Below are 26,717 nucleotides of genomic sequence, written 5' to 3'. Positions count from 1 at the left end.
TCGCTCATGGGACATCCATATCAGTGGGTATTACCAAGAAGGGCATATTTGGGTTTGCAGGCTGTGTCGTCCCTACAATCTTACCCAGTTAAAACATTATCTTTTGCCAATATGATTGTACGGCCAGGCATGTCCAAAGGCTATGAAGGAAGTCCACCTTCAGCCTCCTATGCCTCAGACAGTCCAGGGACATTGCTCTCCCTATTCTATGCAGGCATGCCCGGTCATAATAGACCCATTGGAGCATTCTGAACTGGATGTGTTGCATCCTAGATTTAATTGCCACTTCTCTCGGATGCATCAAGGCAGCCTCCCAGTCCAAATTGTCTAGTTCCCCTGCTTCATTTTTATTTGTAGCTCTTCGTTTCTTCAGGGCATCAGGTACGTTATTTCTGATTGTTTTATAAGCAAAGGAGACTGCCTTTTCCACTCGTTCTCCCAATAATAACTTGCTTTCCAAGGGTGCATATTTGGGGAGCTCTGTAGCAATACTCTCTGCCCTACAAGCAAGCCTGAGCCGTAAATATTTGAAATATTGTGTGTCATGAAGTTGATAGTGACGGTGAAGGGACTGAGAAGAAATGAAATAAAGATATCCCCTTCAATAAGATCTCCCACCTTGGAGAAACTAATAATATCCCAAACGTCAGAGAGCCCCACAGCTTCCCAATTTATTTAAAACTCGCCAGTGTCCATAATCGGGATCTCCCGTTGTAGGAAGTTGGCTCTGTATATACTATTTCGAAGTAAGAAATAGTGTGCACAGAGTCCAAGGGTTCCCCTTAGAGGTAAGATAGTCGCAAAAGTAGATATTTCTAATGCTCTATTTTGTGGTAGTGTGGTCGAGCAGTAGGCTTATCAGAGGGTAGTGTTAAGCATTTGTTGTACACACACAGGCAATAAATGAGGAACACGCACTCAAAGACTTACTCCAGGCCAATAGGTTTTTATATTGAAAAATATATTTTCTTAGTTTATTTTAAGAACCACAGGTTCAAGATTTGGAGTAAACACATTAAATGCAAGGTACTTCACTTAGATACTTTAGGAACTTTGAATAAAAGCAATATCATTTACAGTCTTTGTAAAAATGGCTATAAGCTTTTTTCAAAGTGGACACAGTGCAAAAATCAACAGTTCCTGGGGGAGGTAACAAAAGGTTAGATTAGGAGGTAAGTAAAACACTTACAAGTCTCAGTCCCGGGGCATAGGCAGCCCACCATTGGGGGTTCAAGGCTACCTCAAAGTTACCACACCAGCAGCTCAGGGCCGGTCAGGTGCAGAGGTCAAAGAGGTGCCCAAAACACATAGGTGCCTATGGAGAACAGGGGGTGTTCCGGTTCCAGTCTGCCAGCAGGTAAGTACCTGCGTCCTCGCAGAGCACTTGGGGGGGGGACACAAGTAGGCACACAAAACTCACCCTCAGCGGCACAGGGGCGGCCGGGTGCAGTGTGCAAAGCAGGCATGGGGTTTCAGGTAGAAAACAATGGAGGGACACGGGGGTCACTCTAGCGGTGCCGGCAGGCACAGAGGGGGCTTCTCGGGACAGCCACCACCTGGGCTAGGCAGAGGGTCACCTGGGGGTCACTTCTGCGGTGACGTTCGGTTCCTTCAGGTCCTGGGGGCTGCGGTGCAGTGTTGGTTCCATGCGTCGGGTCTCTTGTTACAGGCAGTCGCGGTCAGGGGGGGGCCTTTGGATTCTCTCTGCAGGCGTCACTGTGGGGGCTGAGGGGGGTCGTCTCTGGTTACTCACGGGCTCTCAGTCGCCGCGGAGTCCTCCCTGAGGTGTTGGTTCTCTGAATCTCGAGCCTGGGGCGTCGGGTGCAGAGTGAGAAGTCTCACGCTTCCGGCGGGAAACGTGCAGTCTTTGAAAGTTGCTTCTTTGTTGCAAAGAAGTAGCTGGTTTTGAACAGGGCCGCTGTTCATGGGAGTTTCTTGGTCCTTTAGTCTAGGGCAGTCCTCTGAGGCTTCAGAGGTTGCTGGTCCCTGTCTGATGCATCGCTGGTTATAGGTTTTCGAAGTTGGAGACAGGCTGGTAGGGCTGGGGCCAAAGCAGTTGTCGTCTTCCTCCTTCTCTGCAGGCTTGTAGGTCAGCAGTCCTTCTTGTTTCTTCAAGTTGCAGGGATCTGTTTTCCTGGGTTCTGGGGTGCCCCTAAATACTAGATTTTGGGGTGTGTTTAGGTCTGGGGGGCAGTAGCCAATGGTTACTGTCCTTGAGGGTGGCTACACCCTCCTTGCGCCTCCTCCCTGGGGGGGGGGGGGGGGGTGGCACATCCCTATTCCTATTGGGGGAATCCTCCAAAATCAAGATGGAGGATTTCTAAAGGCAGGGGTCACTTCAGCTCCGGACACCTTAGGGGCTGTCCTGACTGGTGGGTGACTCCTCCTTGTTTTTCTCATTATCTCCCCTGGACTTGCCGCCAAAAGTGGGGGCTCTGTCCGGGGGGAGGGCATCCCCACTAGCTGAAGTGCCCTGGGGCATGTAACACGAAGCCTGAGCCTTTGAGGCTCACTGCTAGGTGTTACAGTTCCTGCAGGGGGGAGGTGTGAAGTACCTCCACCCAGAGCAGGATTTTGTTTCTGTCCTCAGAGAGCACAAAGGCTCTCACCCCAGGGGGTCAGAAACTCGTCTCTCAGCAGCAGTCTGGCACAGACCAGTCAGTCCTGCACTGAAGGATTGGGTAAAATACAGGGGGCTTCTCTAAGATGCCCTCTGTGTGCATTTTGTAATAAATCCAACACTGGCATCAGTGTGGGTTTATTATTCCGAGAAGTTTGATACCAAACTTCCCAGTATTCAGTGTAGCCATTATGGAGCTGTGGAGTTTGTTTTTGACAAACTCCCACACCATATATTTAATATGGCCAACCTGTACTTACATTGTCTATGAATAGACTTAGACACTGTAGGGGCATATTGCTCATGCAGCTATGCCCTCACCTGTGGTATAGTGCACCCTGCCTTAGGGCTGTAAGGCCTGCTAGAGGGGTGACTTACCTATGCCATAGGCAGTATTTTGTGGGCATGGCATCCTTAGGGGGATGCCATGTCGACTATGCCTTTTTCTCCCCACCAACACACACAATCTACAATGGCAGTGTGCATGTGTTAGGTGAGGGGTCCCTTAGGGTGGCACAACATATGCTGCAGCCCTTAAGGACATTCCCTGGTCACAGGGCCCTTGGTACCACTGGTACCTTTTACAAGGGATTTATCTGTGTGCCAAGGGTGTGCCAATTGTGCAAACAATAGTACATTTTTAGTGAAAGAACACTGGTGCTGGGGCCTGGTTAGTAGGGTCCCAGCACACTTCTCAGTCAAGTCAGCATCAATATCAGGCAAAACGTGGGGGGGGGGAACTGCAACAGGGAGCCATTTTCCTACACCCATCCTATATATTTGTTCATCTTGAAACATGCCTCAAATATCACTTGGGTCGCCGGCCGAAATGGCCTCGTCCCTCTCCCCATAAAGAGAATATTGAAAGGGGCACTTTTGGAATTGGATTTTTTCTAACGCATATGTGGGGTGGTCACACTCCATGTAGCCCCAATCATTTATGGCAATCAGATGAGATGCCCAATAGTAGTCTCTTATATCTAGGAGGTCAATGCCTCCATTATATTGATTTTGTTGTAGTGTGCTAAGGGCCACTCTTGGATGCTCCTTATTCCTTAAAAGGTTCCTGAGCTAATCATCAATTTTAATAAACATCTCATTGGGGATCCTATAATTGGTGTTTAACAGAGCGCAATAGAATGTCGAGAGGGTGACCATCTTAAAGATGGCTGCCCTGCCCAATATCATTAGGGGCAGCACCCTCCAGTGGTCTGCATGTACATGGAATTCCGCCTGTGCCTTCTTTAGGTTCAATTGTAGGCACCTTTCCTGGTCTAGTGTTACATAAATTCTAAGGTATTGGAATCCCTCCGACCTATTTGCAGTCTCCCAGGGAGAACAGACCGTTCAAGGTATCTTCTGGTATGAAAGAGAACCGATTTATGCCAGTTTATGGTGTATCCAGAGTGGGCCCCATAGCTTTCAAAAACATGAAATACTGTGGGGATCAACTCTTCTGGTGAGTAAGATAAAGAAGGATGTTGTCCTCGTATAGCAAGATCTTTTCCTCTCCAATTGGGAACCCAGTGGTACTGAAGCCCTTTATGTTTGGGTGAGCATGAACTATACAATCCAGAGGTTTCAGTATGAGCCCCGTCGGTTTTCCCTCTTTATGGAGAATTCTGCATGCAGAACTCCATTTACCTGTACTACAGCTGTGAGTGCCTGATAGATCTATCTAGGTCAGGGGACATAACATCATTGAAATCCCCTCCCCCCCGACATCCCCAATGATGTGTAGTGAGGACTCCTTTGCCAATAATATGTCCATTACTTGTCTAGGATGGATTATTTAAGGCACGGGGGTGCATAGACACTAATGATCGTAACATCTATTCTTCCTGAAAGGCCCTGAACCACTACATAAATCCTATTGGGTTCGACCCATTTCCTCTGGAGGAGGGGGTTGACTTTCGGATCAATATTGCCACTCCCCAGAAGCCCAAGATAAAGCCTGTATGGGCTAGTTGTAGTGTAAGCCCCTCAGGCAAGGAAGTGACTTTGGGCCCCCTTATGTGGGTCTCTTGTAGGAGAACCACGTCTGGTTTTAAGTGCATTGACATTCTATGTAAGAATAGAGCTACCTGCAGGGTCCAAGTCTGTGGTGTGCATCATATCTCTACTGCAGCATATCAGTTCCCATCAAGCCACTGAAATGAACACCACACCAAGTCAGTGGCCCTTCCTGCTTTTCTAACGAACAGAAAATGAACCCTAGCAGAACAAACTCAACAAGAACATTCCAGTTCCCCTCACTGCACCTTATCCCCCGCACATTTTGACCCACATGTCTGACAAAGGCAACTACATCGCAGGACCAGGCCTGAGAGGTTTGTAGCCCACTTCACCCCCAACCTCCTTATTGTAAACACTAAGAACCTATCTTAAACTGAATTGCCGCTCACACAACTACAAAGAGCTAGGATCTTGAAATCAAGTCAGAGGAGAAACTGGGAGCTCTTATCTAACCAGTCTCACGATCATCCGTTTTCGCACACTTCTAAGACACCTCACTCACACTCAGTTAATAAGCACACACACCACTCGCTCAAATAGAACTAAAAAGAAGAAGGAGTAATGGGGGGAAAAGATAGGAGTTAATAGAGATTCCTCTCACAGGCCACATAAGCACCCCCTCGCAATGCAGACCGGAGGGCCCTAACACTCCCCCGATTGTCAAAGTTCAGTATCCCCATCAATCCCCTGACACAGATCTACATTTTCAAGCTAAGTCTGTTCAGCATGCCGAGTCTCAGAGTTGGGAGTAGTCCTGTCCGAGCCATGTCCCTATTTGTCTTCTGATCAGATCAGCTTCAACTTGGCATCCAGTGTTTTAGCGTTTTAGTATATCTGTTGCACTTCCCCTGATAGGGCTCTTTGGATCTTTGTCCCTTGCTATATCACAACAGGTGATCGGGAACCAGTAGAACCCCACAGGCTCTGCACTCCTCTTGTTAGATCTGTCAGACTGACCCATCTGGCGAGTCTCCCTATACCCTTGTTAGCAGACCTCTCTTTCACTATTACCATAAGGGGGTGGCCAGGCCAGTCTTTCTCAGCCAACTGCTCAGAGTGAGTCCCTCTTGTGCCGGCTCAAATCAATAGGATGGGTGGGCTCCTCCATGGTACAGGATAATTCTAAGTCGAAGCACCCCCAGTATTTCCCTTTCAGAGTCACTTTCAATGCGGTGTCTTATGCAGTGACACTCATTTAGGTAAATTTGGAGGCCCTCAGCCTCAGGGTGCAAGCTTGCTCCCTGACCTTCTAGAGCCTCTCCCAGGGCCCAGCACTTTACAGATTTGCAGTGGGGGGCCATGAGTTTTCACTGTCCCACTAGGGGGTGTCAGTGGGCATCTTTGTCTTCCTTCTGGACCCCACCACAGTCCTCTGATTCCATCACAAGTAGGGCCAACACCCCAGACACAGGAGACATGTTCATTCCAGATCACAAAGGAGGGACCAGGGGCTCACCCTCTCAGCCCCTCCAATTCACAGTGGTGTTCGCCACCGCAGTGGGGGTGGGGGAGAGCCACCAAGAGACCCCTGCCACTAGGACACCTCAAGGCCCATAGGATGCCGTCTTGGTCCTTCACATCACCTCTTAGAGTTAAGGTCTGTGGGACTATCTCATCTCTCTCCTCCCAGCTCCCAATATGTCTTTCAATGTCTCTTTCCCGGGGCGTTCTTTGGCTCACCACTGTTACCAAGGTCCAGTTTTTTATGAACAGGACCCACATTGCGCTCTATACACAACAGGAGTCCTTAATCTGGGCAGGGCTGCTAGCTGGGTCTCTCCAAACAGGGGTGGGGTAAGTCTGCAGGGCCGATGGGGCTTGGGGTCTTGTATTTAGGCAGGATATTGTTGGGCTCGGCCAGAGTTGGGCCCAACTGAAGCTCAGCGCACACACAGCTAACCAGTCATCTTGTTGGCACCACTTCCTCCCTCAGGGTAATACAATATTAATTACTTTAATCATGTGAAATGTACTTGTGGTTTTTCAAGAATGATGTACTGAAGCCAGTCATCCATGTTGCTTTTCTCAATTCTTATATTCTTTAATATCACCCAATGTGAAGCACTTTTATGTCCATCCAGATATATTGTCCTGTAGAAATATTTGAACTAAAGTTATAAGTAGCCTCATACTTGTTGCATGAGTGGTGCCAGAGTAAGGATAAGAAACTTCCCGATTACCTCAACACTTGCATTCAGTCCACATAATTTCTCTAAAATTGAATTAACGCCACTACGCAGATGTCAAGATCGATTAAGTCAAGGAAATTGGTATTTGATATATGGTTCTACGCAGTGCGAACCTGGTTCCAGAGTATTTGAGTGCTTTCCATGAACAGTAGAAGATGTTACACATTTTTTAAGCACTGGAGATTAAGGGCCTGATTTATAGTTTGGCAGAGGGGTTACTACTTCACAACTGTAATGGAAATTCTGTCCGTCGTATTACGATTTCCATAGGCTGTAATGGAATCGTAATACAGCAGACAGGATATCCATCATGTTTGTGACTGAGTAGCCCCCTCTGCCAAACTCTAATTCAGTCCGTAAATGACTTGCCCAAAGGCATAGGATGTTGAGCACAGGCCAGGATTTGAACCTGGTTCCTCAGTTCCAAGGTCATCAGCTCAATGCACTAGCCAAATCTCCATCCTATATACAACATCTTCATTAGGTTCTGCAGATGCTCTCCTGCCTGTACATGTGCATCCTCTGCAGGGAGAGAAAAGTCCACAACAAAGAAAGTAGGGGGTCGTGAATGGCCAATGCCAAATGTTGCTAATGCTAGAAGTTGCTAAGCTATGAAGTATCCCTCGTTGTTGACAGTGATGCATGCGTGTTTCGAATACTGCTGTGCCAGACATGCATCTTTATGCAAACAAAATATGGTGGTTAATAAAAGAAATAGGACTGGCTATAATTGGAATGATTGGTTAAACTTTACAGCTATAAAAAATACAATGACTGATTAATTAGAATTACGATGTTCCCAGATGATAAAGCAGTAATTGAATAATAGAGTTCCTGAGGCATTTTGCAGGATCCGTTTTGAAAAATGATAAATGACCGCCAGTATGACAGCTGTTTGGAATGTAATTAGTTTTGTAACACTGCATCTGGCGCATCCTCTGCAAGCAGTAGTTCTTTACTTTTTCTTAAGTTAATCAATAAATATTAGGCAGGGTCTGTGATTGCAAGGCACGGGATCGCTCTAGTGCAGTGGTCTCCAAACTTTTTAATGCCGCGCACCCCCCAGTTGGAAAATAAAAATCATTGGGCCCCCCCAGAATTTTCCACAATTATTTTATAAAGATGGCAATGTTTGAATATGTATAAGCCTATTTAAACATTGCTGTTAAGCATTGTTACCTTTTTTAAAATGCAATAACATGCTCCTGCTTAAAACAAAGGCCTGTTATCTGTATAATGCTTCTTTTGGCCAGAGTCTGGGCCCCACCCCTAGGATCACTTGGGGCCCCCTATGGGGGCCCGCCCCCCAGTTTGAAGACCTCTGCTCTAGTGGTAGAGAAAGGCTCATCTGCCTTCATAAGCACATGCTGCTCTCGTTATAGTCTTGAATGGTTGCCTTCCTTAAAAGAGAACTGCGGCCAAGGGGAAATTAATATTTATTCTTAAACCTTCATATGGTATTCTTCTACCCTCTTCCACTCACCTGTCGCGGCAACGCTACTGAAGGCCTTCTGAAGTCAAGCCCAAATTAATACCATATAATACACATTTCTAATATCAATGTGATTTTCTGTTGTTTATATTTTTGTATGGGGAGCTAGGTTTACAAATTAATTAGGGCTTTGATCATATGAGCAGACCCACTCACTCTTTGCAAGCACTGTAGTGTGACCAGACAACATCTTTTTTCTTGAACATAATAAAGAATATTGCCCATGTGGGGAATGTGCTATTGCAGGCAGTAAGACAAATATCTATTTTAACAGCCTTTTTTGTTAACGGCTACCTGGATCTGCATCCTCGACATTCAGTAGAAAAAGTGTGTGACTATTTATACACAACAAACTGAAACCTACTCTCAGTAAGTAATTTACTTCGTTAACTAGCGCAATTAACCATCCTACTACAACAGAATGATCATGCACATGGCCCTGTGACGTTTAAACAGAGCTCTCATGCTCCAAAATAATTCCACCAGTTGAAAGCCCTTTGGAAGAGTGACCACAGTTCCTAATGTTTCTTTGCCTTGATGAGGCTGCACCTATCGAAGAACTGTGTGTGATGCTGTAGGTGTTGATTTTAATAATTTCCTACATACAGCACTGGGAACATGTATAATTAGCTGCACGTGAGTAAATTTACAGCTGGAGGAAATACAAAGATGAATGGGTAGTTACTATAAAGTTCAATGACTACTCGGAAGGAACCAGCATCACAGCACAATTCTTTATTGTCTGAGAAGCACTTGAATTGTTCATGTCCATCCACCTTATGGAAAGTATTTTTTTACTGCTTTGGATGTCATTATTAGTTATTCTGTAGTTACTGTGCCCATTGGAGCCTGTGTGTTTCACCCAGAGATTTTGGCAGCGTTCCCAATGAAACTCAGGAGGGGGATATGAATTATTACCAGGAGAATCGGACATGGAATTACAGTTTCTACAGGTAATTTTTCATCTCGAAGGGGGACACTCCATTTGTAATCCCGGGTAAATCCTCCCACTTTGAAATTGAGGGGTGTTCTGGTATCAGTAAGCCCAGGGAGCAGAGTAATCAGGCCTCACAAGAGGGAACCTTGCAGAGGCGGCTCCTCCACTATTGTGGAGCAGCGTTGCCCCGCCAGCAGCAGCAGCTGCAACACTTTTACAGTAAAATCATTATGGTTTTACTGTAAAAAGGCTGGGGCAATGGGGAGTGACATGGACAGAGGGCTATTGCACAGCACCCCCCCCTCAGTGCGCATGTATGTTTGGCCGGCCATCTCGGGCCCGCCAAACATACATGTGCACTAGGCTGTCTCCAACTCGGCACTGTGTTGCTGGGTTGGAGAGAGCAGGCAGAGACTTCCACTCTGCCTTGGAGTACCCAGCCAGGGTGCTCCGTCCAATCCTAATGCTGCTTTCATGCTGTCAGCAGCATTACGATTGGACCAAGGGCAGGTTGGGAGCTTGTGCCTGCAGGAAAGGAGCGGATCGGCACGACAGGTACGTTTTAAAGAAAAAAAGTTTGTCCCCCACCACTCGTTGCATCGCCCAGCCCCTTTTACCTCCTGCGAGATACGACTGGAACCTGGTAATGGGGCCTAAAACAGAAAGTGACCCCAGAGACTTTCAGTATGCAGGAGAGTTGCTCATTACAGACCCAATAACTAGATGTTGCTCAGACAGACTGAAAGACCATTTATAACTTTATTAACCAGACTTCCCTTTGAGCTCTTAAGTATCAGTTATTAGCGGGGGGAGTGTCTGAGGCCAAAGTTAGTCATAAAAATGGCACCTCTTTCTATGAATAAAATATGTCCTAAGGGAAACATAGTTTTGCACGGTCAAAGACAAGTGTATCTGTTCATAACTAATGAGAAGGTACGCCAAAGACTGACAGACCATTTATTCATCAAGGAGAGTCTTATGATGTAGCAGAAATTTTAATACTGTCCCTCATGTCACAGTGCTCATCTATACGTGACATTTCATGCATCATGTTAATCAAAGCACTAATAGTTTGAATGCAGAGTGATGCACTGAAAATGGATGTCAGTGTGCATCTATCTTAGACTACTCGCTGAAACATAGGTGGTATCAATATTAAATTAGATGTTTGAAGAATTACTCTGTCAAAATGTTATATTTTAGAGTCTAAACTAATAGTCTGTTTTGAAAAGATATTGATTTCCTAATGTATTAAATACGTGTGCAAAAATAGAGGAATGCAGTTATGCGTCACACTGATTGAAATGTATTAATATAATAATTCAATTTTAAAGCTATTATTACATGAATGCTAATGAAGATGTATTATTGGTGAAATTCATAGCTTGTGCATTAAAATGTGTTTTACTTGAATGTATTAATGTACAGTTTTATTTCATTTGGAGGAGCATAAGTGAGGCCTGCTAGGCCCTGTATTTGTGTATGTGAAGAAAATACTCAGTCATCTTACTAACGCGTACCTTACTTTCAGACTTTCGTTCCTATGAGAAGACTAGCTTGGTAATAGATGTATATTATCCTATCTATAGAGAGTGTGAGAAAACGTCCTTGGATGTGGAACATCTGGGACTATGGACTAACGGTATTAGCATTTATTTCAAGCTTGTGTGGAAATGTACAAATAGAGACCGCTCTCATGACAGACCTGGGAAACCATGTTGATGTTTCAAGTTGGAGTTCCATGATCGACTTCTATTGGATGTTTTCTCTTTAAAGTCAGATGAGTCAAGAAACTATCAAATTATTTTGCCTTATGAACTTTAAAATAGTGATGAACAGCTGGACTTAGATCAGGTCGGATCCCCCAGAGCTGATTCAGCAGAACTTTCTCTGCCATCTTCTGTTGCATCCTGTGCCCCTTCCACTGAGAGGGACTGTCCTCTCTGCCCTTTCCCCTTTGAAATGCCTCGCTTAGACTTAGAGATATTTCCCTAACCCGTTCTTGGTCTAGCTTCTGATATGCTGACACCTTCCTTTTTTACTTCCTTTTTTGCCTACTATAGTTAGTAACCTGTTGCCCAAGATTACCTTTTTCCAAATTCTTTTTGCTCTTTTTGTCTTTTGCCCCATTTGTTTGGTCCCCACTTGTTATTCCCTAATTGGCTAATCTTCGCCATCTAAATGGGACTTTGATATTTTGAACTGCCTTAATGTTTACTAAATCTGGCCAATATTTTTTTCCCTTCATCAGCTTATTTTACTGATGTTCTGTATTGTCTTTGTTGAGTGCGTAGTTCTCTTGATATTAGTTTGCTTGAACTTATTTCATCACATTGGTCAACCATTGCTCATTCTGTATCTTTATAAATTTTTCTTGAGAATTGTCTACATGACTCTGAGCCTAAGTTTGTAATAAAACTCCTTAACCTTATTCCCAACTGGAGTTTTCATTGTATGGCCACATTGGTCATACTGTGTAAATTAATTGGTTTGTATTGAAATGTTATTGTTTGGTTCTACCACGTCCTTATGCAAGGTCCAAAGATCTGTTGACCTCATTGAGTACTGTTCCTGAGAAGGATGAAAATGCTCCAGCACCAATATCCAAAATAATAGTCTTAACTCAATTCAAGCTGTTTAAGCAACCATAATATAAAATCATATTGTGATGAAAGGATGTAAAAATGTGTAATTTGTGTCATAAATTGAGTTCAATGAAATTCATACCACCTGCTTCTGGGTGGTGGGAAGTTTTCTACTTCCTATATTTTAAATCTGTAAACATGTTCATTGTCATGGAACTGTGACAGAGAAGGACCAGTTCAAATTTTAATTGTTGTTTTGCAGCCACCCATTTTTATGAACCCTACTTCAAAATAGGGATGTCAAACATATCCATGCCAGATTATAAAATATACAAGTGAGAGAAAGTTGCATACACTGTGCTTGCGCGCCCGGTCCTTAATATGTAAACTTATAAGGGGACGCGTATAGGTTGATGAACCTTTTGATTCGCATGGAGTATCCTAGCTACGGTGAAACCAATGTTCATCAAAAATAAATACACAAACCAATAACCAGCAAAACATTTATCAGTAGTTAATAACGTCAACATTGATGAATAACCACTACTCAATATACGTTTTAGCAATTTTATTTCCCTATTAGTTAAAATACTAAGTCATTAGGTTAATTCAACTTTATTCAAATCAACTCAAGATTAATTCATTAGTGACCACCAATAACGTAATCTAATCAGAACTTGACAAACATGTATTCTAATGCTTCAGCGTAAGCCAATAACAATGAATATGTTAACATGAGTAGCAGAGTTCGGCAAATCAGTTTGTCAATCTTTTGTCACTGTATATGTCAACGTTTTAGAATAAGAACCTACCAAACCCAGATTAGCATTAGCATGTGGGACTTCATTCTAAAACAGTTTAGAACATGAATTTGGAAAAACATCTAGCTTAGGACAAAAACTATTTAGACAGCACAGTTGGTACCTAGAAAGAAAGGCACAAGGTAATTTAGTCACATTGTCATAGCTACCTATCCACGGTAGGGATCAGCAACAAAGTCAGCCTTAGTCTTCAGGTCATCAATCGATCAGCATCACATCAGGCTCTCAAGAGCGTGAGCCCAATGACAGAATCTCAAATCTCTTTTCCCGCAATATCGCTTCAATTTCATAATAAGGTCTCTCTCTGGACATCTGCACCTAACATCTGAACTCTCCCCTTCTGTTATGTCATTATATCAAAGTCGCCCAGCCTATCCCCCAATTCCTAATTGGTCAATTAATCACCAGTCATGACTCTGTCTAATTGTATATTTACTCCAAATCTATGAATTTTAATATTGTACAGTTCTCAGATTGCTGATTGGTTCACCTTGCGATGTTCTCATCATCCGGCTCGTCAAGTATACATTTTTTTGCATCTTATTCTTCAATCAGTGTCTCTATTGTTCGAGTCCTGGGAAAGTACATCCCATCTGCTTTACACCGATTTGGATACAAACTTTTATTCCGTCATCTCCTGTTCATCGATTCACGCATAAGGTTTTTGGTGAGCAGATTTTACTAAACAATAAGCAGTTCATGGTCAGTCCAGAACATTAGCTTCTCTACATTGCATTAATAATTCAGCTTCTGCATGAGGCCTGGCAAGACTAGGCCACAACTTCGGCTAAGTTAACTCTACAATATAATGCAAAACATACTTTATATATCTCAATATGACATACTACTACATTATTCAATAAGTTTTTCTATATTTCATACATATTCATTTTAATAGTACATTTGTGAATCTTGGTGATTGCTCTCTGAGGGAACATTTGCAAACGTGTACATTATTTTTATTTATTTATCCATTTGTTATTTTTTATTCAACATACATAAACATTCATTAATATTTTAATTATCATATCTGCTTTAGCAAATGCATGTAAATGGAACTCATTTGATCGCCAGTGGTTAGCATGTACGTTTGCCATGGATCAGGCCTTCCTCAACCTATATTTGATCGCCCTGGATTAAGGCCTCTGTCACGCTTTTATGAGAGGAGCCTGTCTCCTTTGAATATTAAGGGCCTGATTACAACTTTGGAGGAGGTGTTAATCCGTACCAAAAGTGACGGTAAAGTGACGGATATACCACCAGCCGTATTACAAGTACATAGGATATAATGGACTCGTAATACAGCTGGTGGTATATCCGTCAATTTACCGTCACTTTTGGGACGGATTAACACCTCCTCCAAAGTTGTAATCAGGCCCTAAATCTTTTGGCTGATTTAATAGTGTCTTTTGATACCTTACCTGAAGTGCACTAGAGCAGAGTACAATAAGGGTGGACTTTCCTGAATCCCCACATATTAATTAATAGTTTCTCTCCCTGAGTGCTCATGACCGCATAGAAAATCTCTCCACTTGAACCATCCTTTTTATGGTCTGGCTTGACAGTGCAGCTGCCGTTGGACATTAGTATGACCATCCCTAAGGAGGGGCTGAGGCTCTGCCTACATGTTTGGAGTCAGGAGTGTATGTTTTGATTGGGCAGAAGATGTACGCTTTAAAAAAAAAAAAAGTGCTTGCCGGCCACCAGCTGTGATCATTTTGACTATTTAGCCACTGACAAAGCTTAGACTTTCAGGGGCACATATGAAATTGGAATGTTATTAAAGTGTCTTAGCCAACTAGATAATTTATGAAGTTTTTGTCTAGCAGCAGCAGGGATGGGAAAAGGGCATTCATTAACTTACTTAGCTCTGGCTTGACAGTGCAACTATCACCTGGCTTTTTATTTGACATCAATATTATTCTACAGTTCTGTGCTTCCTCACAAATATCTCTTCCCATGCTATTTACTTGTAATGCTTCAAATTACCACACAACATTCCTTTGAAGCCAGACCTTTTTGGCATTGCCAATGCTTGTTCATTAATGGCTAGGTCGGGAGATTTTTTTTTCTCTTCTGAGTTTGTTCATATACATTGTTATTTTATTACAGATTTATTGATGTATTTTGTGTGGGTTTTTCTTTTAAACTAGTATGGTTTCTTTCTTGGGACCTTTTTTTTCTCAAGGAAAGATAGAGTTTCTTTCTGATTATAAGAGTTATTTTCGGGATGAATATTCTGTGTTTGAATTATACTTCCTTCAAACTAGGCTTGTCCTCATAAATTTTGCTTTCTCAGTAGATTCCTAAACCATATCATAGGTGTCTTGCTCAATTTTCAGGCTACAGTTCAGTTCCCTGACTATTTCCCCATAGTGTTGCCTTGCAAATCTTCGCAAACAAGGGTAAAGTTTGAAAAATAGAATACCTTCCACTTCTAACCATGTCCTAAGTAACTGTAAGGCAAGTAAATCGGCATTAGTTTGGAAGAGTGCTCCATGGTGGAAGTTTGGAATTAGTAAATTTCCTTACTTTTTTCTCTGCAACTTTCTATCAGCCTTTTAGTCTTCCTTTTCTCCACTCTTCTTTTTCTATTTTTCCATCTTGGGTTGCATCCTTTTTTCCATCCTTCCGGTACTTTTTTCCACCCACCCAGCTATGCAGCTACTTATCTATCCATCCCTTGTTCTTTCTTTTCATTCCACCCATCCTTACGCCCCATCTTATTTTATTTTTATCCATCCATATTTTCCTTTATCCTTTCTCTTTTTCCTTCCTTCCTATTACATTCATATTTCGTTCTTGCTAAACATCTATCATCCAGCTGTACATTTTGCCTTCCTTTTTACTTTGCATCATCACATTTTTCTTTGCATCCAGCCTTCTCTCCATTCATCTTGTCTCCATCCAGCCTTCCCTCCATCTGCCCCTCTGTTCTCTTCTACTTCAATAACTGCATCTCAGATCTCTCCATCCTCTTGCTATCCATCCACCCATCACTTCTCTCTATCCTTACACCCTCTTTCTATCCTTCTCTTAATCTCTTTCTTTCTCTCCATCCCTTCCTTCTGTAGTTCTTCTGCAAGAGGTCGTTTTAATGGGTATTTCAGAGATCAAAGGTAAAGGAGCCATACATCCCAACTTAAATGTTTCATAGTACAGAGAATTGCCGAGGGATATCCACCTCCGGCTGAAGCTGCTAATGTGGAGGTTTGATGACGCCCCTTGTTCACAAAGACGGACTTTCTCTTGTGATCCAGTCACCTTTCTTATGAAGAGTCTAGGTATCCGGTTGCCCGGATTGAATATAATCTTCGACTTCTTGTTTAGTACCTTGTTCATGTTTTGCAATATCTTACCATGAGATAACGATTTCCTCTTATGGTTGTATCTTTTGGTTTGCTCGCCTTGCCTGAGTTCACTTCTTTGGACCTCATTACGATTTGCCTGTTCATTCGGTTACAGCCATAACTGGGCGCATCCGAATAATGAGTTTTGAAGGAACTCCACTACTCAGTGGCATGCCATCTAGCTATTTCACCTACTTCCAAGTAGGGGAAGTGTCACGTGGGAATATCAGGGAAATCAATGCTAAAATGGCAGAGTAAATCTGAGTTTCATGTGTTACGTAAATTTTAGGAAGAAGGAAATAACTGGTATTTGAAAGTCCGTTCTTAATACGGGCCTTAGATTTCCATTCAGTCTTTTATGAAGCTTGGCAATAGGAGTCTGAATCACCTGTTTTTGACGACACTCAGTTGAGTACACGCTATAAAGGGTTAGTTCTTTTTTGCATATATTTGAAAGAAAGGAATTACTCTGGGAATCTCAGTCCCCTATTGGCCTTTTTCGATTTGATAGTCTGGTATTTTGTCCAGAAAATGCCCTATTGTCTAATTCCTTTATAGGTCTATTGACAGGTTTCATTTGGTTTTCAACTTGTGAGCGTTTTTATTTTCCGGCTTTGCTGAAGCAGTCTTTCTGTCTCACTTGTGTGTCTTCTGTGATTAGAATTGTACCGAGCTGAATTTCTGCTGGGTCTTGGCAGGCTACGTAGTGCGATTTTGCACATCACATGTGGCCATGTCTTCTCACAGCCAACGTTCCGAGTTCGCTTTCCTTGACTAATGAACCCTCATGATGTTCCTTATTTCATATTCTTGTGGTTGCTCACGCTTTGATTACCTATCGAGACTTCCATTGCTTTCTAGCTAGGACTGTCCTTTTCCACTAGATTAAAATGGGATTGAAAAGGGACTACTTGGGCACCAATTACTGACTCTCCATGTTACCTCAGGACCATATTAAAGGAGCTGAAAAGAAAGAATCCAGTCGGCAAGAACCTTCATGCAAGAAAGTGTAATATTTCACAGAAATCGATGATATCGGAGAAATTAAGTATATTGAAGTGGGATGGCAGGGCTAAGGAGAGTGGGTAGAGCTGGATTTAATGGAGGAACAGACGAGCCTGTTATGAGAGTAATTGAAAATGCACGAATCTTTTGAAGATCTTATAGAAAAACATGATAGCATATTTAGGTAAGCAGTTTCCTCCTCCCTGTCTACAAAATGATTGTAAGATAGGTTTTGAGATGCAAGGTAACCACACGGATCTGATTGGATGAAAGAACTTAAATTGATTTGATTATTTTCCTCAAACTATTATTTTCCTAAAAAGGCTGTGAATGAGTAAAATCAATGTAAAACATTTGATTAGCAAAACAGTGCGTTATCTGGTTGCACACACTCATGATTTCAATAAAGTTTAGTTGTACTTAACCAAGAAACAACTTACGATTGAGGAACAAAGAGATGCTCTGCATTGATGATAGACTGAAGAAGTGTAAGTCAAGTATAGCCGCGAAACTTGTTCTCAATTGTGTCCCTCAATTGATCAAATGATTTTTTAAAATACGTACATACAAAAGAAATTAATACATGATGTAGTGGCTCACTGTGAAATCATTTTGAGGTTAGTGCCTCAAAAATATGTACTAATTTCAAATAAATGTAATTTATGTAAATAGGAAGTATTTTTTGTTAATATAACTAAAATAAAAAACACACTAAGAGGGAAAATACACATCATACATGGTTGTACATACATTCCAAATTAACTATAAAAAATCAGTTATCAGGGGGAGGAAACATTAACTGTTAGTGATTTTAATGTGTACCTTGATACTCTCTAGGGAAAGATGAACCCAAATGTTTGCCCTGATGTTTACAAAATGGAGCATCAATATTGGGGGGCTCCAGGTAGCCAGATCGGTTGCACCCTTACCCGAGTCAGAGTCTGTTTAGCTTTGACACCTTCCTCTGGAACCCTTGCCTTCTACTTGTTCACAGAGTAGACATTTTTTCAGTGCAAGTGGATCCGAGAACTAAATAGGTGTGACGTTATCAGTCGGTCGGTTGTTAGTACATGATGCTGCTATTGTTTGTCCTTTTTTTTACTTTATACAGAACAACAGACAGTTCAATTTGTAATCTGACCCTTTCAAACTATGCTTGTATCAGACTGTGCTTCTTATTTTACTTACAAGATTCCCTCCTGTTAGTCTAATTTTCAATACACTCTTAGCAGATCAGTGCTAATCACCAGTGTTGGAAACAGGAGACAGTGCCCACCATTTCGAGAATTACGTCGCCTTCTTTACAGCCAAGTAGAGTACCCCAGAACAAGAGTATAAAACCACACTGCAGTCCACATCTAGGACTAAATTAATACTTTATGGTCACCTGATAACGAGACACTTTGTTATAAATTAAAGAGTGAAAGAACATTTGTTGGGGCGAAGAGTGAGGTATAGATAAGCCCTTCTGATGTTCCCAACAGTTCCTTATGTATATTATTGAATACTGAGACCTCTTCTTCTTCAATGTGAGTGATTTGCCTTTGTGATGTAACTATGCAGCTAGCTTTTGCCCTGTGTCAGGCTGGTTCATCATCTTTGGTGTGTTTGTTACTACTTACAGAAGTAAAAGAGCTGGTGGAACTGCCACTTAAACTGGGAAATGTAGTTATTCTTCTGCTGGTGACTGATATGTTGATGTACCATCCAAGCCAACCCTAGCTCTTCAAAGAGGTTTCCCTTTATCCAGACACAAAGGAGCACCCAGTATAAGTTAAAACAATACCCTTTGAGGCTTGGAATGATGCATAAATTATGCAAAAAAGAAGAGAGAACTCTGGGTACTTCCCAAGTTTAAATGTAGAGCAGCCCCAGTATAGAGCCCCCTACAACATCAGCAATACTTTAAATTTCCTCACCTCAAATGTCTGTTTTCTGGCAAAGTTTATAAGCATAGGATTAGCACAGTGTCATCCATGCTGAGCTAGAAAGGGACAAAGGCGGTCATTCCAACCCTGGCGGTACGAGACCGCCAGGGTTGGGGACCGCGGGAGCACCGCCAACAGGCTGGCGGTGCTCCCATGGGCATTCTGACCGCGGCGGTACAGCCGCGGTCAGAAACGGAAAACCGGCGGTGTACCGCCGGTTTCCCGCTGCCCTGGGGAATCCTCCATGGCGGCGCAGCTTGCTGCGCCGCCATGGGGATTCCGACCCCCATACCGCCATCCTGTTCCTGGCGGTTTTGGCCGCCAGGAACAGGATGGCGGTATGGGGTGTCGTGGGGCCCCTGTGGGCCCCACAAAGATTTTCAGTGTCTGCCATGCAGACACTGAAAATCGCGACGGGTTCAACTGCACCCGTCGCACCCCTTCCACTCCGCCGGCTCCATTCGGAGCCGGCATCCTCATGGAAGGGTGTTTCCCGCTGGGCTGGCGGGCGGCCTTCTGGCGGTCGCCCGCCAGCCCAGCGGGAATCCCAGAATAACTGCGGCGGTCTTCTGACCGCGCAGCGGTATTCTGGCGGCTCCCGCCGGCCCTGCAGTTACCGCGGCCGGCGGGAGTCTGAATGACCCCCAAAGTCTTTTGCCATATTGTACAGTAAAGTCCTTAAGCATAGGATTAACACAGTGCCATCCACGCCGAGCTGTAAAATGACAAAAGTCTTCACCACTCCAGACACAGTATTGCCGCTTTGTATTGGTAAAATTCCATCCAAGCCAACCTGGATTGGACAAAAGTAACCCATGACACGTGTTTCGCTTTCATTATAGCTCTTTAGAGAGGTCTAGCTTTGTCCAGACACAAAAGAGCACTCAGTATAAATGAAAAAAGTACCCTTTGAGGCAGAAAAAGAAGAGAGAACTCTGGGTAGTTCTCTAATTTAGGTGGAGAGCAGCTCTAGTACAGAGCACCCTACAACACCAGGAACACTCTAAATGTTCTCACTGCAGAGGTCTGTTTTTCTAGCAAAGTTTTTAAGCATAGGACTAGCACAGCGCTATCCACACTGAGCTAGAAAGCGACAAAGTCGTTTGTACAGCAATGCCTTTAAGCATAGGATTAGCACAGTGCCATCTAACCAAGCTGAAAACTGATGAAAGCCTTTCACCACTCCAGGCATCATTTTACAGGTTTGGATAGGTAAAAGTCTTTCCGCGCCAACCTGGAAGCAACCCCAGACACCCCTCCCTCTAAAAATTGGTCACAGCATCATATCTAAATGTATTGATGTTGGAGTTGTTTTTTTATATTTGGGGTGCATTCGTTCTGTTTTGTCCCGATGAATACCCTATAACAAACTATTTAGTAGGGCCGAAGCATTGACAAGATCTAGATTTTAATCTTGACGCAATATTTGTTTTGTGGGATGGGCACTATGATTATTCATATACTTGCCTCTTATTACATTTATAACATTTCCAAACCAGCTGAAAATTACATTTCAAGAGCTGGTGTATTGCAGTGTGTGCATTCTATATTTGCTATATTTGCTGCCTGCATTTTCCATAAAAAAAATGTACAAGTGCTTTAGTTATTGATTTTCATTCATTGTGGGTTAATTTTGTGCATTCCTTTATATTAATGTGATTTGCTTTGGAAATGTATTCATGAATTCCCTATGAGTTGTTAAATCAATATTTGAAGTACCCATAATTGCTGTTACTCTGTAGGTTATACAGGTTCGTAGGAATACAGAGTTGCCCCATATTGGATTGTACTTCTTATTGATGAACAACCCAATGTAAATATATAATAGCCTTTTTGTAAAAGGTCACTGAACTTGTTTTCGCACAACCCCAAATAGCAGTTTTTCCGTGGAGATTACTCCGCAATCCGAGGTTGAAACCAGGGTTCACTTAAAACCACATGACTCCTACTTCTCACCATTCTCTTTAATGGTGGGTCGCGCAGTATAGGCGCATGCTGGGCTGCAGTATTCTGCAGCGCTGGCATAGGAGGGGAGTGTGAGATGTGTGAATATCATCACTTATGCACTCGCCATACACGGAAGGTAGGCAGATTATGCAGATCTGCTTGCAGTCACTTGGCTGTGAGATGCACCGTGGGCTGATGCCATAGTTGGGCACCCACTCTGACCCAACTGTGGACTCACTGGAGTCCGTAATGTTTATTTATGGCATAGACAGAGCCTCCAGCTTGTGATGATATCGCAAATCTCAATCTTCCCACTAAATCATTCATGGAGAGCAATGCCCACGGTTTTTGTCACACTGCCTGATAAAAAAGAAATCTTATGAACACCTTTACTGTTTTCTAATGTTCTGCCATTTTTATTGATGAATGACTGCCTGAAGAGCGCTTTTGTTTTGAGTTCCTTGCAGCAGTAGTATTTCATGAGTAATATCCACGCTTTTGCTTCATAGCACGGCTGGGGTCTTCTTGCAGGTATGTGTGCAGGCCTGACAGCAGGCGTGCCCTCCTCCCTCCTCCTCCCCGCTAATTACATCTGTTTTTAGTCATGTGCAGTTCACCGGCTTGGGAGCAGTGGTGAGAGAACATCAAAAGAAACGGCAACGGATTCCCTGAACAACAGGAGAGGGGTCTGTGGATGTGGGGGCAGAACTGTGTGTCCTATAACTAATAGTTTCCCTTTCACATGCAACTACCTGTATACGTGTAGAAGTGTAAGCACATTCCTTTAATGACCCACACAAATGACACGTTAAACTTATCTGTGGAACAATTTTGTTCTGTGGGGAAAGCTCAGTTGATTAATGAAATGACTTCAGACCTCTGTGTGTACAGCAAGAGAATCAGTCATTCGAACTACACTGAGGAATAGTGACGTCTGTTTATAAGGCCTCGGCCTGTAACAGAAAGCTCTGTCAGTATGCAGCCACGAGTTTAAACATTGTACTACACTTGCTATAAGATAAGCCGCCAAGGACGTATGTCTTTACAACGCATGCCATTACCATGCAGCCTTTACCATGCAGACACCTTCAGCACGCATGCCTTTACAGCATCATCAGTATAGGTAAGATAAGCGTGTGTAAAGGAGCGTGGAGTGTCTAGTGGTTGATTATAGGGGAATGAGGGGAATCAAGAGTAGGTAGCCTTGGTATTCGGTACCCTGACCTTCGATAGCGCCATTGGCACGCTTCTGAACTAAAGAATGAGCTCCGGCACTTACTCTTGTACAAAGTAAGCACTGACTGACCCACTTTAAAAAACTTATTGCTCTCAACGGGCTTTGTATGCATGTAGGAGAAGCCACAACATGTGCAAAAAGATTTAGCATTTGAATGATTAAAATGTATCTAAAGTTACAGTGATCGAAGCGGGTAGCAATGGCAGAGAAGTGTCAGAAGAGAAGAGAGTGAGGGTGATTGCACAGGGAGGTTGAGGACAGAGTGGGTAATGACCAGAGTGAGGTGATAGCTGGGAAGCATGAGGTTGATGGCAGAGAAGGAAGACGGTGGCAGTAGAATGGAGGGGAGGTTCATGGCAGAGGAAGGGGGTAATGACTTAACAGTGATGGCAAAAGGAGGTGATGGCATGAGAGTTGTGGCAGAGGAAGAGAATTTCAGACAAGAGTGATATCTGGGCAGTTAATGGCAGGATACCACGAGGTATAGGGGCACTTAAACGACTATAAACCTAGAAATAGTGATGAAACAAAACAACACAAAATATCTGCAAAAAATGCAACTTGGTGCCACAAAATTTCCATTTGAGTGTTGCAAAATCCTGCAGGAACTGTATAGAAGCTGAAATTAATACTGTCAGTGGGAGCTATATCCCCTCTGTGATGGGGAAGGTTATTTTGTCTAACTGTATCATATGGTGGTCTGGGATGCGTTGCATTGTACATTTGTCATCGGACGTGGTATGTGACAACAGAGTCATCTAGGCAAGAAATTCCCATTGCTCTTTGGTGGGTGTAATGTCTAGTGCCTAAATCTCATGCAGATATAGGTCAGTTTGAATTTACATCCATTTCAGAGCTGGCATAGCAGCACAGAAAAGAGCAGAACATTTCCTGCCCTCGCCCCACTGGGTTTCTTGTAAGGACTTCTCTTCTGTTCATGGTTTGATTCTAGGGCACACAGATGGTTCTGATTGACAGATGAGTGGGCGGCTAATGAAGTAGGATAAGAGGGTTATTGTGGGCGCATGGAGATGAATTTGTTGGAGGAACAGGGCTTTGTAGTAAAGAGCAACATAAGTTGAAGTGGGCAAACCGTGAGAAATTGCTGGGTCTGACATACTGCAGGCAATTTTTGATATTTGAGCTACCCATGACATTTGGATGACATTAATTGTATGTCTATAGCACTTACTCCCCCTGGCAAGGCGTTAGAGCACTTGGCGGCCAGTAGCATGGTACTCCTGAACCTAAGATTGAAAGTAAGAAGATATTAGATTAATAAAAAAATATGCTTTTTTCTTCCTTGTGGATTAGTTGTGGTAAGTGTGTTAAGCTAGCGCTCATGAAGCTCTCATGCATTTACAGTAACTGTTTTGAAAGGGGTGGATTAGTTGAAGTGGATTACTAAAGGGAAGAAGTGGGTTGTTATTGCGAGTGATAGACATGTTCGCCTAGTACACGGTTCTGCAAAGTCGGTCCTGGAGAGCCGGGTCCATGCCAAGTTTTTAGCATATCCACATTTAGAAACAGGATGTTTCAGAAATCTACATTTTTCTAAATGTGGATATGCTAAAAATCTGGCATGGACCCGGCTCTCCAGGACCGACTTTGCAGAACCATGGCCTAATAGGTCACTGAATTGGATAAAGTGGGAAAGAGTTTGGAATGGGTGTTTAGGAGTCCATTGTAGTCAGAGAGGATTGGGATGCGTCAGAGCGGAGGTATGATGAGAGGTTGAACAGGAAATTATTTTGTTAGCTCCCCTTGCCCCCCAGTAATTAAAAATAAATGTGTAGAGTCTTACCTGTCATTTAAACTTGTATGCCTACATACACACATAAACACACTGTAATTATGCACTTTTAAGTACAAGGCACAAATTCCACTATATAAATACCCGTACGTATACACATGTATTGATATTTACATGCTCAGACATGACCATGTGGTATGCACTAATAAACATATATGGTTTTTCACATCTAAATAGATTTTTAAACACTTTGACATATCTTCAATATAATCATATTCATACTGACATATTCATGTATTATCACAGAAAAACACAAATCCCTAATTACTCAGTAATCTATGTATATTGTGAATGGTTACTATAACATACAAGTATATATGTTAAGCTTAAACATACAATTACTGCATTTCTTTTTAACACACACACATATATATATATATATATATATATATATAATTTTAAAAAAATACATATAATACATTTATACAATCAAACCCACAAATCTAAATATATGTATGTATGTATTTATATGTATACATGCATATATGCATTACACTTACTGATATTTCTGTGCAGTTAATTGATCTCTATGTATCTACACCCATATACATACATGTAATTATATGTGCATGGTCAAACATAGAAATGTGTGTGGTGCATAGTTATACATAGGCTCTATTTACTTATTTATGTCTATGTATTTATTTTTTAAGAATCTAAAAATATATTGTTATTCCTTTACAAGTACATTCCCTATTATCACAATTACATATACAGACCCATGTATTATTAGAGAAAGGCACACACTCACATATACAAACATCTCCTCTGCATATAATGACATACTTATACCTTTAATGCATAAATATCTTCATGCAGGTTTCAACGAACAATGGTATATATATGTGTGTATATATATATATATATACAGTCACCACTAGGGAGTTATAGTTAGGACCTAGTTTCTATATAAAAAGCCTTTTTTTATTACTTGCCTATATCATTGGCGCTGCATGACGAATCTTCATAAAACTTTCCAAAACCATTTGCCAGTCATGTCAGCTGCTGTCTGGAAAGTTTAGGGGTGATCTGTCTTGAGGGGGGGGGGAGGAGAAAATGGAGGGGTCCCAAAACACGCTTTCTCTATTGATTTTTCCATAGGGATATTGAGCAGAGATAGCGCCAGAATTACTGGACAGAATTACACCATATTTGGCAGAAAGGTAAGTCCTGGTCCAGAAAGCGACCTTCTTTGTTTTGGTATAATTCTGTTCAGTAGTTTTTGAGAAATTAAGGGGAAAACAAATTTGTATGTCTAGGGACACAAAGATTCATGATCCTTCCCAATCTCGTGCTGAGATCTGATTAACTAACAACACTTCAGCAAGGAAGCTTTTGAAGTGTTGTCATCCATCTTAGGACTCGGCTTAAGCCAAGTCCCAGAATTTTTTTTCAAAAAAGGAAAAGGGGCCAGGGCACAAACACACTGACCCCTTAGCTCTGGTAATAAAGTCCCAAGCTCCCCCCCCAGGCTAAAAATATATATTTGTTTTTATTTTACGGCCAGAGTCGCAGTGGATCCATGCATCTGCCTTACAATAAAAAAAACGAAGTGCAGGTTCCTGAACTAGAATTTGTTATTGATCTGTAGATTTAAACCTGCATTACCGAAAATGTCATAAGCTTGTTGTTCACATTGGCGATACCAAATTGAAGCAAACCCATCACAGGTAGGTAAATAGGAGTTTTGTAAGAATGGCATTTTCTTATATATAGATTTCTCCTCCTCTTATGAAAAATAGATCTCAACAGTAGGAATAATGCTACAATGTTACAGTTTATCTTTGCACATTAAGTTGTCCAATAGAATGATTTTCGCAGCTCACATCGTAAATGGCTTCTGTCACATCTGACCATTTGTTATGCTCTTCAAGAATGATCTGAGGTAGACATTTTGTCTTTATCAGCTTACAAAACTTGAAAAACAGCAGCAGCGAAAAGAAAAGACCAGAACCAAGGGGCCCTCAGAATCAGCCAAAGAAAGAAGTGTCCCAAGGAGCAAGGATGACCCAAGTGCCAGCAGTGGAGCGGATGGTGATGTATCATCTGAAAGAGAACCCTAAGGAGCTTCCTCAGGTATCACTGCTGGTCACTTGCTATGTCGACCCTATTTGCACCGGGCTTACTCATTTTGTTATCATTTAAAAAAACTCTTTTTCAATTGCATTAATAATGTGGCAACAATATCACAAGGTACAATATTACGACCAGTGGTGGCGGCTGCAAAAGTCAAGTGGGGCTAGGAGAACGACGGGGACGGAGGAAACAATAAAAAAAAAACGTACCTTTCTCGTCGCCGCAGCTACCCACCACCTGCCGCCTCGTGCTCTTCTTCTGGTGTCCCAGCATTGAGTGGGACACCAGCACAGGCTCCTCAGCAATCCTGGCGCTGTTTCATGCTAAACTTAGCATGAAAGCAGCATCAGGATTCATATGAGCGGCATTGGGCTGCTGCTCAAACACAACCCGAGGTCTGTGAAGTTTTGCCTCAGATGGCCGGCCAAACACAAATGCGCACTTTGGTGAGTGTAGCATCGAAGATAAATGCTTCAAGTATTTGATGTTTTTATATAAGTTTATTAGGCTAAAACATTAAGAGATCCCATTCACCTTTTCCGTCACAGCAACTGTCGTCTAACCACTGTCTACATATTCCACCCTGGAAACCACCCAACATTCCAGAACATTACATCACTCCTTAGTTACTAGACACCACAACACCTCTCTCACCCAACAACATAATATAAAATTCACGTTTGAAACAAAAGGAACGTATG

At 42.5% G+C, this 26,717-nt stretch overlaps 1 protein-coding gene across 1 annotated transcript in view; it reads left to right on the top strand.

Moving 5' to 3' along the window:
- The window catches only part of DTD1 (D-aminoacyl-tRNA deacylase 1), a 581,115-nt gene extending 555,099 nt beyond the window's left edge, over positions 1 to 26,016 (top strand). The window contains exon 5 of the mRNA XM_069234729.1: positions 25,848 to 26,016. Within this exon, the coding sequence (XP_069090830.1) occupies positions 25,848 to 26,003 (156 nt within the window). The 3' untranslated portion in view covers positions 26,004 to 26,016. The remainder of the gene's footprint in view (positions 1 to 25,847) is intronic.
- The last annotated feature ends 701 nt before the right edge of the window (positions 26,017 to 26,717 follow it).

Source organism: Pleurodeles waltl, chromosome 5 (assembly GCF_031143425.1).
Source record: "Pleurodeles waltl isolate 20211129_DDA chromosome 5, aPleWal1.hap1.20221129, whole genome shotgun sequence".
NCBI lineage: Eukaryota > Metazoa > Chordata > Amphibia > Caudata > Salamandridae > Pleurodeles > Pleurodeles waltl.
The sequence above is the reverse complement of the archived record's forward strand: the minus strand, read 5'-3'. Positions and strand labels throughout refer to the sequence as shown.